General features: G+C 41.8%; 1 protein-coding gene across 1 annotated transcript in view; it reads left to right on the top strand.

Annotated features, from left to right (window-relative positions):
- The first annotated feature begins 688 nt into the window (after positions 1 to 688).
- Positions 689 to 13,729, top strand: part of TRAPPC10 (trafficking protein particle complex subunit 10) — a 37,912-nt gene continuing 24,871 nt past the window's right edge. Inside the window, exons 1-4 of the mRNA XM_065741617.1 lie at positions 689 to 1,006; positions 10,426 to 10,507; positions 11,287 to 11,422; positions 12,845 to 13,041. Of these exons, the coding sequence (XP_065597689.1) occupies positions 916 to 1,006; positions 10,426 to 10,507; positions 11,287 to 11,422; positions 12,845 to 13,041 (506 nt within the window). The 5' untranslated portion in view covers positions 689 to 915. The remainder of the gene's footprint in view (positions 1,007 to 10,425; positions 10,508 to 11,286; positions 11,423 to 12,844; positions 13,042 to 13,729) is intronic.

The following is a 13,729-nucleotide window of genomic DNA, read 5'->3' as shown; positions in this document are numbered from 1 at the left end:
AGTCTTATACATCACTCATCTCCCTGTGCATGCTGGCCATTGCCACACACACTGTTCCCTGCAATCATCCTGCTGGCCTCACATTCTGCAACAAGCCACCTTTCTTCAGGCTGTTATAAACCAGCCATTTGTTGCCTTACTGCAACCTGTAAAGCCATCTTCCAGATGGCCTGCAGAACCAGGCAGAACAGAACCGCCAGCCGTGCCTGAGGTGACTGAAAAGATGGTGCAGGAGCACGAGTGCCTCTAACCGCTGTGGGAATGGTTTAGGCTCTTCAGCACTAGTACGTGCTTCAGAACACTGTGGTTATTACAGAGCCGAGGATGCTTTGGGCTGGAAAGGACCTTAAAGATTATCTAGTCCCAACCTATGCCGTGGGCAGGGCTTCCCCCACCAGCTCACGCTGCCCTGGTTCCCATCCAACCTGGCCTTGAGCGCTTCCAGGGATGGGGCACCACAGCTTCTCTGGGCAGCTGTGCCAGCGCCTCCCCGCCCTCTCAGGTAAAAAAAAGCTCCCCCTGACGCCTCACCTAGAGCAGGCGGCCTCCATGGCAGCTCCCGAGCCCTCACACCGACGCCCCGCAGCGTCCAGCCCCGACCCGGCTCCCCTCAGCGCCCGCCCGGCCCCGCGCAGGCGCACCGCCCCTCCCCGCCGCCCGGCCCCGCTCCCCTTTCCCTCCGCCCGTCGGCAGCCGCGCCCGGCCCGGACGGCGTCGCCCCCTCGGCGGCCGTTCGCGGCGCTCCCCGGAAGCGGTAATGCTCCGCCGGTGATCCAGGAAGCGGATGAGCCCGCACGCCTTCCCCTGCGGAGCGGCGCGGAGCGGAGCGGGGGCTGCGAGCAGGCCCGGCGGCGGCGAGACGTTTCCATGGCGCCGGGCGGGCGGGGGAGCCGGGGCTGAGGACCCCGCCCGCTCATGGACCCCGCCGCGGCGGCGGCCGGCGAGGAGGAGGGCGGGGAGAAGCCGCCGGTGATCTACACCATGGAGAACAAGCCCATCGTCACCTGTGAGTGCGGCCCTGCGGGGCGGGGAGGGCGGAGGGGCGGCGGTCTCCCGGCGGGGACGCCCCGCAGCTTTGTGTGCGGAAAATGGCAGTGGGGAGCGGGTTGGCGGCCGCCCCTCCTCGTGGCCCCGCGTCCCTTGGGTGCGCTGCGGGATGGTGGTGAGTAGGGAACGTGGCTCGCGGGATCGCAGGTGCTCAGGGTGCAAACGTGGCAATAAAACTTACGCCCCGAACTTCTCGGTGTAGTCCTGCTGAGGGTAAGGGGGAAGGCGTGTCTGTGTGGTGGGGAAGGGTCGCTGCTGATGGCATCCCGCTGACGCTATAATTTAATCCTTGTGCTTTAGCTTCGTCTCTGAAAGGCAGACAGTGTGCTTAACGAGCCATGTCCTGTGGTTCGAGTTGTGGATTAGTTCCCTCAGGTGTAAATCACGACGTGTGGACGCTGGCCCTGGTGGAAAATAGGAGCTCCTCCTGCAGGTGTCAGGAACGTCAGAGTTAGACTCAAATAATGTTCCCAATTGGAAGGGACCTGTAAGCACCATCAAGTCTAGTTCCAGGCTGCACGTGGGGCCACTCCAAAACCGAACCCTATGTCTGAGAGCATTGTCCAGATGCTCTTTGAACTCCAGCACTCGGGGCCATGCCCCCTGCCCTGTGCATCCTGTGCCATGCCCACCGCGCTGTGGTGCAGCACTGTCCCTAACCCCCAGCCGCCCCTCCCCTGACACAGCTCCATGCCGTTCCCTCGGGCCCTGTCGCTGTCACACAGAGCAGAGCTCAGCGCTGCCCCTCCGCTCCCTGGGAGAGCTGCAGCCGCCATCAGGCCTCCCCTCAGCTCCTCTGCTCTGTGCTCAGCACACCCAGGGGCCTCAGCCACTCCTCATGCGACTGTTTGCACTTTATCAAAAAAGCCGTGGTAATGCTTTATATGCTTGCAGAATAAAAACTGTTCCACATTTGTGTGCTGTCTTAGTACAGAGTCAGAATCTCCTTCCTGACTAATGATTTCTTAGGCTGATGTTGATACCCACGTGTAATTTCCTAACCACATAATTACAGAGTTGTGTGCATAAATATATTATTTTCTCCAGACTTTTTTATGAAAGTGCTTTTCTTAAACTTTTTGGTTAATTTTGGATGTAGCTCCTAGACTGAAGTCAGGAGCTTTACTTTAGGTGAATATCTTTACTGAATATTCTATCCTCACCTACTTCAAGACGCCTTCAAAATCCGTTTCAGGTCTAAAGACAAAAAAATATACATACTAGAAACACGTGAAGGATACTGCTGACTGTGCAGTCTACTGTAGGGATTCTGCTTTTGCAGGGCTGTTATACTCAGTCTCCAAAGGTCCCTTCCAGCCCATGTGGTTCTGTGGTCCCCATTGGTGTCACAGTAACTGTTCAGGCTGAGGTGGAGTGGTCTTTAGATTTGATGATTTTACATTGTATCCAGAACTAGGAGTGTGCATGTAAGAGGGAGAGGAGATGAGGTGCATATCAGTCCTAACTGTTCCTGTATGACTGAACTGTGAAGCACGTTTCAGTTTGTTGAAGTACACACAGCACCTCTGTCTGGCCTCTTAGCACAAGGAAATCTTCAAAATCACAAACAATAAGATTAATTGGGTTTCAGTCATGCCCAGGTACCTGTTTTTAAAAATTAATTATTTCACATGGCAAATGTATTTTGTGTTTGCAAAATGTTTTAGACTCATTGCTATACAGTATGATGGCAGCATATCTATAAATGAGATACAAATGATGCACAACATTTATGTTGTGTGGCTTGCTGCTTGACTACAGGAGTCATTTCGGGAGCTGTAAGCAACCATGGCAGCAGTATGGCAACAAAACTTTTATGACGTGAATTGGAATTGATTGAGAAAACTGAATTAAAAAAATAAAGCTAATTGAGCAGAAGTGTTCAGAAATGACCTCTCTGGTGTATGTCAGAGGAGTGATTTGCTATCATTTTTAAAGAAACATTTATTTTTGGTGGTGGGAACATGTTTTGTTTTAGCAACTTTCCTTTCTTCTCTGCCCAGAAAAGTGGATTTGGAGGTGATAGAACTTCAAACAAATGCATTCAACAAAAATGACTATTGCAAGTGAAAGCTTTTCTGACCATCCATGAGCAAATGAGGCTTGGTCTTTTAGGAAAAGTTGTTGGCTTTGTATTGGGTTGTTTTTATTTTTTGGAAAGTACATTCAAAACTGCAGTATTAGAAGCTGTTCAATTACTACAACCTGTCTTCTGTTTTGTTGTCCTGATTTCAGGCACTTAAAGTTGTCTGGGGTAAATGTCCTGGCCAGCGTGTGTACATGAGGTTGATGGAGTCTCCTCCTCTGGAGACTATTCAAGACCTTTCTGGATGCTGTCCCACATGACCTACTGTAGGGGACGTGCATTAGCAGAGGACTTGGTGATCTCCACAGGTCCCTTGCAACTCCTTTGATTCAGTGATTCCGTGTCTGGGTTTTGACTATGTGAAGATTAAGTGAGGTTGCATCTCAGAACCTATTTATTTATTTCCCATTGTGACAAGATTTACATTAATCCTTGTCAGGCAAACATTTGTACTGTGAAATGCTGCTGTTGACTTTCAAAGTTTATTTTTGGTAACTGAGAGCTGAAAAGTTTGTTTCTTTTGAAATGAAACTTGTTTTCATAATGCTGTTACATACAGTGGTGTTTTGCAAACAAATGCTTTTACTTACTTGAAATAAATTTGAGCATATTTTCAAGGGAATGCTTCTGTAGAAGAAAGAGTTGATGGAGTTGTGTGTCCTAATCTCTTAAGTTTGTCTCTGCTGTAGAAGTAATTATTTGCCAGATTGCTACAATCCAGAATGTAGCACTCTGGGTATGTACGCTTTGGCCTACAGGATAAAAATGGCAGCTCCTATGTGGCTTGTATAATTGGTTCTATAGCAAAAGCAGTTTTTAACACTACTCTTTTCATTTAATGAACAACTCTGAAGAGAGTTTCTTTAGGCAAGCAGATAACCATATTTTGTAAGAGTGGCAGTATCCCATGTAGTATGAAGTCATTCTTCTTAGTTAGGGCTGAGTGCTGTGATGACTTCTTTCTAGAATAGTTTGAAGCACACTTTTGTACTGCCAGTCTTAAACCCAGTGGGGACTTTCACATATCCAGCTGTGGATATTCTCACTGTGGTACATTGCATTGCAAGCTTTCACCAGTCAGCTTCTAGCTTTCTCACTGCTGCAGAAATACTATTTTTAGCATTGTTAATTGTTTTTTATTTGAAGAGGCAGGTTGAGCCTCAGACATCTTGGACTTCGGTATCTTCCTTGCAGTGCTGACTTGGCATAATCTTTAAGCAAAGTAGATTGCTTTCTTAGCAAACCTGAACAATGTTGCTTGCATTTCCTGGGTCTATTTTAAATTTAATTTGAGAAAGTCTTTGGAACAGTAATATCGTGTTCATTCAAATCAGTGTTCTGATTAAAGATCTTGTCCTTATGTAGCTGGTTTACACTTCAGTTATTTTCTGTCATTATCCACATAAAGAGGAGTTGAAGGCTTGTAGACCATCTTGATAAATGAAGTAATGTAATAGTTTTCTCAGAGCTTTTCTGCCAAGCTATTTTGCAATTACTGTCAAGCAGTTGTTGAATATTTCTCATCAGTGTGTAGCATCTGATATATATAACAGTTTTATATATTTATATATAAAAAAATGGTGTGTATAGTTTGTTCTCACTGTCATTGCTTGTAGTAGGAAGAACTTTCCATCTCTTTGGGGAGAATAGGTTGCATCACTTTCATCTGCTTTTTGTTCAGAATGTGCTGTGATACAACAAAAGCAAGATCATCATGGGCCTGAGAATGGAAAATATCTGCAAATACCTACGAGAACAGCATCAACAGAAAAGACTAATTAAAGCAAAGGGGATCTGGGGAGAGTTTTAAATCTTTTTTTGAGTAAGAATGAGTACCTGTGGTTAAGGGTAATATCATGGGATTGAAAGAGCTTGATTCCAATGGTCTTATGTTACTAATAGGCAGAGGTTTTAAAACGTGCCAAACAAGAAGGGGAGTGTAGCCCAGTTGATTAGTAATTTGCTGTTAGTGAGACTCTTTAAACAACTGCATCCTGCAGAAGTGTGTTCTGTCTGCAAACAGGCCTGCTGTCTGCACTGTAAGGCATTACTGTTGAGGAGGTGCTCCAATATTATTCTGTACTTACGTCTGATTACCTTTGTCGTGAGAAGAGGCATTATATTCTTGTTAGTGCTAACTCCTATTTTATAAACACAGTGGTGCAGCATTAAGATGGAAAAACACTAAAAGAAATACCTTCTACAGGTTACTAGTGAATTAGGTATAGTTTTTATATAGCAATTAAGGCGTCTTGTATTTTAGCTTTCGCCCTCTTTTGAAAGTGAATCCAGGTTGGGAAGCTGGAAGACCTTTCTAAAAAAAGGAGAATAACAAAGCCCCCAAACAAACAGCTGGCAGAACCTTCCAAAACTTTAGTTGGATGTGATTGTAACAGGCTAGTGAATTATGAAAAAAATAGATAATAGCCCGACTTTTTACCAATTTAATAATAAATGAGATCAGAAGGTTTAGTGTTGAACAATGTTTGAGAATAAAAAAGCTAAACAAAATCCACTTAAGTGTAGTCCTGGCACTGAGCTCCTTTTGAGGTATTTAGAGCCTTTGTCTCACTTGACGGAGATTTTCACTGAAATAAAAGAAAAATATTTGTCTGCTTTAGTCATCTGACTTCAGAAGTGTGTGTATGTATTTTTATTTTTATTTCGTAACACTACCCTTGTTGTTAGTTAATGAGTTGTAGTGATTTCATTCAGAAGGAAGTACTGATTTGGGAATGTTCAGATAGTGCACTGACAAGCATCTAGAAAGTTTGGAATGTGTTAGGGAAAGAAAAACGTTCTTGAAGATTTTGGTGAGTTTAAGATAGGTCTCAAAATGTTTTTATAGTTCTCCTGTGTCAAACAGCTGTCACAAAAGAGTGTGTGTTCCTCTTGGGAATCCTGAACTTGATGTACCAAAGTACCAGGGAGTAAACTAAGGAGGAAGGCATGGAGAAATCAAAAACTTGGAACCAACAGCATAAAATTTTGATGAGTAGCTTGAACCTTCATGTGGTCTCTGGAGCTGTATTTTCGAGAGTGCTCAGCCACCTTAGCATTACATTATCACCTAAATAAAGGGTATTTTGCTGTTGGCTGTCCCTTCCAGTTTATGGCTAACATCACCCTTGAAATTTTTCCACAGGTTTGGGTTTATGCTTATGAACTCTTCTGTAGGGATATTACCTATCCCTGAACAACAGAGTGATACATTCTGTTATGCAGTTATGTGATGAGGTTTACAGCCATGTTTACATCAAGACTCATTTTAGTAAGTTCTGTTTCTCTTTTGCTTGACCTGGCCACGTGAATGCTTTGTTTATCAATTTAGTGGGTGTCAAGTGGTTGTTGGTCATAAAAATAATTTTAAATTACCCATTCTGACTCAGAGTTTGATCTAGGCTTATGGTAACTATGTAAATCTTTTAAATCTATTTTGATTTCTTTATTTATAGAATCTACTTATTAATTATACTTAAAGACTGTAGTAGAACTGAAGATGAACTCTTCTGGTTGTTTTAAGTGATGAGGGATGTTATTTCCTAGTTATTGTCTGTATTGGATATTTAGGTCATAATTCTGTCAATACTTTAGAAGAAGAAAGTCTTTCTCTAAAAGGCTGTTGGGTTTTACTTGTGATAAGATTCCTGAATTAGTTTTATTTCCCATTTACACACATCCATCTTTCTCCTTTTCAGCTGTGTCTGGTCATCCTTTACACTTTGGCTCTACTACTGGCAGTGCTTTGAGTAAAAGCTTAGTGTTGAGACCCGTCCACTGAGATGAACTTGCTACGATAAAATGTTACTTCAGCATCCATCCGTGTTGTTTGTATTTGTTGTGTGTGTGTGTGTTTATTTGTTTAAGAAAAGAACATATTTGAAGCCATTCTCAGACTTTTAAAAATCTTTTTTATTCTCACCCCCCACCCTGGACTTTGGAGTTTGCTGTAAATTGGAGTTCCAGGGGTACTTGTGTTCTTGGAATGTTTCATTAAAGATTCAGATAGCTGCAAGGGAAAATTCATGTGTGGGGATTTTTTGTTTGTTCATTTTTTGTCTTGTTTTTTAAATATTTTAGGAAGTAGATCATGCACGCGGCAACTGCTAATTCTTCAGGGAGGCATACAGAACAGAGTGATAGTTATACAGTATTTCCTGCCTCTTGAGTCTTGGGGATCTTGCACAACAACTCTCCCAAACAATCCTGATCTTACAGGAATTTTTGTTCTGTTACTGAGGAAGGTGATGCTCTTACTGTCTGCTTATTGTGATGTTCTCCACTTCCACTCCAGCAGTCCAGAAGCAGGCAGTTCACAAATTGACCTGCATCTCGTCAATCTTATGGTCCTTCCCTAGTTTGTACTATCGACTCAGAGTCATAGAATGGTTTGAGTTGGAAGGGACCTTTAAGACCATCTAGTTCCACCCTTGTGCTATAGGCAGGGACACCTCCCTCTAGACCAGGTAGCTCACAGCCCCATCCAGCCTGGCCTTGAGTGCTTCCAGGGAGAGGGCATACACAACTTATCTGATGTTCATCATGGGTCAGTTCTGTGCTAGTGCTGCCTGCTGGTAACTTCATTTTCAGTGTTTGATGAAATGGCTCAAACTTACTGATGACAGTAGATATAGGGTCTAGTTGATCAGAAGCTGAAATGCTGCAGTCCTTCGGGTGTTTGTAATACTCAGTGGCTGTGTTTGGTCCATGTTTAAAAGATTAAGCTGATGTAGTTTGCATTGGAGGTCTGTTCTCCTTTTTCCTCTGATCATTGAGGATAGTCTTGCATGGATCACAAATACGTTCTTAGATGTATTTTATCTTCCATCAAATCTAATGCAGGAGGAAAAGCTAATTAAAACAAATTAGTTTTAAAATTAATGTAATCTTCTTTCAGCTGATAATATGATGTGGTTTTCTGTAATAGAAGGGCACTTAAATACATATTGCCATTTAGTACCTTTTCTGTATTATGGAAATAATCATTTTCCACAAGATGTTGCATTCTCAGACATTCTGGGATACAAATTGGATTTTTAGGTGCAGTACAGAAAGAGCACTTTGCTGTGCTCCAGAGGCAAAATCTGTAGTTCTCCTTTCTTTGTGTCAGGCTCCAAGCTTCCCAGGATATCACTTTGATGTGGTCAGCATGCTGTTGCTAAATCACTGAGCCATATTTCACTTTCTATGGGCAGTAATGAGTTGCAAATCAATAAACGTTTTTTTACAACCCATCTTATGGAGATGTTGTAGCTTGGTATGAGATAGCATTAAGCAGTATAGCCACCACTTGTTTTGATATTCATTTCAGAATTTGTTTATGCTATTAAATTAAAGATTTGGTGTGCTACACTTAATTCAGACAGAGCTGGAGGAAGTGTGGAGTCAAGTGAAGTGCTTGTTCAGTAACTTTCTGGAGACTTCATGCTAAAGCAGTAATCATAGAGTGGCTATTTGTTTATTTTTAAGCAATTCTAGGAAACGGTATCACTGAAGAACAGCTGTTTTGGTCAGATGTTAGAGCACCTGGGTTTGCTTATTCTGGTGTTTAATCATACTTATTTGTTTAGTATGTGATGATTGCAATATGGTAATGACCAATAATCAAAGTGGTATATTAAATGAGAAAATTAGGAAAGGATGGGTGGACTGTAAAAAGATTCCCAACCAGAGGAGGGCCTCAAAGATGCTCAGAGGGTTGGAGCTTCCTCTACGAAGACAGGCTGAGGGAGCTGGGTTTGCTCAGCCTGGGGAAGGCTGTGAGGAGACCCCATTGTGGCCTTCCAGTATTTAAAAGGGGATTATAGAAAGGAGGGAAGTTAACTTTTTACAAGAATGGACAGTGATGTTACAAGGGAGAATGGTTTTAAGCTCAAGAAGGAAAGGTTTACATTAGATGTCAAGAGGAAGTTCTTTACAAAGAGGGAGGTGAGGTGCTGGCACAGGCTGCCCAGAGAGGCTGTGGATGCTACATCCCTGTAGGTATTTCAAGACCTGGTTGGATGGAGCCCTGGGCAACCTGATCTAGTACCAGATCTGGAGGTTGCCTATGGCAGGGTTGTTGGAACTTGATAATATTTGGGGTCCCTTCCATCCTAAGCCATTCCCTTAGTTCTCTGTTCCACAGGAAGGTAAGAAGATCCTTTGTTCAGGTTGGGCTCTACAGCAGCAAGTGATTATAAAAAGGAAACAAGTGGAAAACTGCCGGGAAACAGCTGACTTGCTGTATGCCTGTTTACCATGGTAACTAGAAAACTTAACTCTTCAGCTCCACAGATCCTGGGAAGAGTGTGGGGGAAGGAGAATGGAGAATATGGGGCTCCTGGAGGAAGGAAAAAGGATTTTTAAAATAAATCAATTTGCAATCTCAGATAGAGGCGAATGCAGCCATTCAAAGATAAAGCCATAGGGAGCAGAAGAGAAGAGAAACTACAGAGAAGAGGCCAATAGCTGGGCTGATTTCAGGGCAACATTCAGATGAGAGATAGAATAGATGATACCACAGCTAGTATGGGCCAGCTCCTTCTCCCAACATTGGAGGACTTGTGTATCAAAGTAGGTATTAGAACTCCAATCAAATACTACTTACTTATACCTTACTCATTTGTATGTGTTTGCCAGAAGTACATGCAGTATTTTCTCTTTAATCATAATGGACTACTGAGGCATTATACCTTGTCTAATATGGTTGACTGCTCAGTTTGGTTTCAAGCATGTCTTACAAAGTACCTTTTTCCAGAGTTCAGCATCTCTGCTCAAAAATCCTGGCAGGCCTCAGAAGTTGAGAGAACTCATCTTTAATCCTGTTTCCTCCTTGTATCATTCCTAGACTTGAAGGAAATTAACAGAATTATGAAACTTACATTTGTTGGGTTGCTGATAGTTTATTGTCTTGTATGGTGGACTCGGTGTTTTAGTCTTCCTTGTACATAAGCAGCTGCTCCAGTGATGTTAGCATTTAATGCAGTTGTTAAAGTGATGCAGATATAACCTCAGGCCTGGGGACTTTGCAGGGCCAGCTCCAGGGTGGGCACCCAGCTCCTGGTCTTTCTGAAGGTGGCAGTAGGCTGCTTTGTACAAGCAGGAGCAATGTGGAGGACCATAATAGGGAGCTATAAGATCATATGTATTATGTGCTTTGTTGAAGTGTTGCATTAGGTTGTGCTGGAATCCATTGTCCACACAGCAGTTAAAAACGCAACTTTTTTATTTAAGCTAACTGAAGCATAGCCTATTAATATGTATTTTTTGTAATTTGCATGTGTTGATAAATCTTTATATTTCATGTTTAGGTGCTGGAGATCAGAATTTATTTACTTCCCTGTATCCTACACTTTCTCAGCAGCTTCCAAGAGAACCCATGGAATGGAGAAGGTAAATTTGCGTTTGGTTTTCAAACTGTAGTACTTTTTCAGTATGGATGTGTCACTGAAGGACATGGTTAGCAGGCAGTATTGGTAGTAGGTGAATGGTTGGACCATGTGATCTTAGAGGTCTTTTCCAACCTTAATGAATCTATGAGTCTCTGTTACTAGATGGTAAAGTGTGCCATTGTGCTGTGGGAACTTTTGGTCACAGAGTGAGTCAGATATGGCAACTGCCTTAATTAGTCAAGGTAAATACTTAGAATGCTCACTTCTGCACTTCAGCTGCATTGAACTTTACCTGAAGGAAAAATAATAGTACTGCTGCGTTTCTTTTTTGTTGTTATTTTGTTTTGGTATGTGCCTTGATGCGCTTTCTATGTTTCGAAAGTGAAATACTGCTCTTTTTCATGAGAATATAGGTGGAATTTTCAATGAAACTTAACTGTGGAATGCTTGGTATGGCCCACTGTGTTCTGGTAGAGGAAAATATTTTGGGATTTTTCTTATTTGGAATTTCCAACTTTTAGTTGTCTTGAAGATATAGAAAACCTTTTAATGAAAGCTGAACAGCTTCTAGCTGCTGCTTTTGCAAAAAGGAACATCTGTAGCACTTCAAGTGATTCCATATTTTATAGTAACTTTATATAATAAACTACAGTAAGCATAGTTTTTGAGTTTCCAATACCAGAGCATTTCAGTTTATTCCTCTTCAAAAAAAATCCATTTTCATTTTTGAGTTCTGCTACAAATGTCTCATTTGCTAATCTCAGTTTCTGAATTTTTCAGGTCTTATGGCCGTGCTCCAAAGATGATTCATCTAGAATCAAACTTTGTTCAGTTTAAAGAGGAGCTACTACCCAAAGAGGGGAATAAGGCCCTTTTGACTTTTCCCTTTCTTCATATTTATTGGACAGAATGTTGTGTGAGTATTAGGAAAACCAAATTAAATTGTTTTTACTTTCTACTTGCTCTGTTGTTGTTTTTTTTTTACTTTTTGTGCTTGCTTGAACAATTTAGTTTGCAATGCATAAACATGCATGTCCAATATATCAGAAACTTTGTCAACTTAAGTTCTTTTTTGCTGTAAGTGTTTGCGGTGTTTCTTGATGCTAAGAGGACAGGCTTTTGAATAGTTGTTTTCAGCATTTTGTCATTTAAACAAAGCAGAAGGTCTGACAGTGTTATTGCAGTAGTACAGCACATTTGCTACATAATGCAGAAATGTGGACAGATTATTTTGGTTGTGATCTGTTCACATGGTCAAATCTTAAAAAGAATACATATTTTACTTCAACTTCTGCAAATGTTGGCTGTCAGTATGCATCAGTGGTCTAAACTGGTGTATTGGGTTCAGATAGAAAAGTTTTGGTAGCGGAAGGCTGCAGGGGTTACCTATGTACACAGAGTCCAGCAGCTGCCCTATGTCAGTGCAAAGCCAGCTCCAAAAGGGACTATTGCTGGGCAGAGCTGAGCTGTGAGTATCACTGGATGTGCTCTGGAGAGTAATCTAAGGAAGGGAAGAACTGCTGCCCAACAACAGCTGGGAGAGAGGAGTGAGAATCGTGAAAGCGGTAGCCCTGCAGACACTGAGGGCAGTGCAGAAAGAGGACGGGAGATGCTCCAGGCATGAAGCAGAAGCTCCCTACGACCCAGGAGAGACAAGCTTTCAAAGCTCCACAACTGAGTAGTCTTTGGAAGGTCTTCAATCTGTTTATCTGAAGTTCACTGCTCTGATGCGAATAAGTTATGCAATTGAAGGACAGTGGAAACATCTGATTTGTGACCAAATAAAGGCATTCCTAACAGGTTTGAGAGTTATCTGAATTAATCTGTTAGGAAACAACAGCAACAAAAAGCCAAATAACCTTCCATGGTTTTGTTTTTTCAAAACTAACAGAGAAGCTAGCCTCCCTTCCCCTCCAACTTGTAAACAGTTTAAGATTTGAGTGCATTAGAAGGCACAAATGCCATGCTTTTGTTATTATGCAAGAATACAACTGTTTAGCTTTTTGATGTCAAACATGCTCATGTTGTAAAGTTCAAGAATATAAAGAATTATACCAAAGTCTCATCAGTACGCTGATTAATACAAGGTTGCCAAGTACTAAGTCTAAAAGATTATGCCAAGTACTCTGAAAGTACTAGAAATAAATGAAATTCAGAGACCAAAGACCTTACCATGCTTTGGCTCATTTGGTTTCTCCTGATTAGTAAATTTATTGTCACTAATTCTGTTTGATAAACCTTTATATTTTTCTACTGTTGGAACAAAAGTATAAAAGTTGCCTTTTGAAATTGTTTAGAATGACTATTTGCTTTGGTGATTCACCACTTCTCACCTCAGGACACGGAAGTGTACAAAACTACGGTCAAGGATGACATCACCAAGTGGCAGAATGTTCTCAGAGCTCACAACTCAGTGGACTGGCTCATTGTGGTAGTTGAGAGTGATGCCAAGAAAAAGAACAAAACCAATATCCTTCCCCGAACCTCTATAGTAGATAAAATAAGAAATGACTTCTGTAACAAACAAAGTGACAGGTAAGGAATCCTTTACTGGCATACATTTAAACCTATAACTAGTGTGTGCTGACTTAAAACTTCAGCTTCCCTTTGTAACAGACTCCTTGCTCTTTATAGGATCTTCTCTGCTGTCCAGCATCCAAAACAATAAATGGAGGAGTTTATTTTCATTTCCTCATGGATTAGTGGTGTCTTTGAAGTGTTTCAGGATTATTTCAAGTACACTGAAATCTCATGACTAATCTTGATTGAAGGGGAAAATTGCATGCTAATATCAGTTTTCAGAACTCAGGTGCCAGAATGTTACCAGAACTACAGGCAGCAGTAGTGGGGTGAGAGGAAAATGTGAAGCTAGCATTGTCAACTTTGTTACCACTGTACTCCCTACTTTCCATTTAATAAATCACTTTTCCAGTATGAAATAATTAAATTAAAAACAGCTGAGGAAATGGAATTTATTCTAAGGGAAATAATGATGAAAAAAAGTTAGGAAACTGTTTCTGGCTTCATTAAAGCCAACAAAATACACAAATCTTAATTTGAAACTAACTTTAATAAGTACCTTCTTCTTTATTCTGCAACACTGCATGCAAAATGTAAGAATTCTCATTTTGTTTTAATATCAAGAGTTAATTTTAAATAGGAGATTTTCCCCCTAAGAATGGGTGATAGTTTAAAGGGGTAGATGAAAGCACTCAAAGCTGCC

This window comes from Cyrtonyx montezumae, unplaced genomic scaffold (genome assembly GCF_038088225.1).
Source record: "Cyrtonyx montezumae isolate F1298 unplaced genomic scaffold, pur_monq_1.0 scaffold_3, whole genome shotgun sequence".
Lineage (NCBI taxonomy): Eukaryota > Metazoa > Chordata > Aves > Galliformes > Odontophoridae > Cyrtonyx > Cyrtonyx montezumae.
Note: the sequence above shows the minus strand (reverse complement) of the source record. Positions and strands in the feature narration are given on the sequence as shown.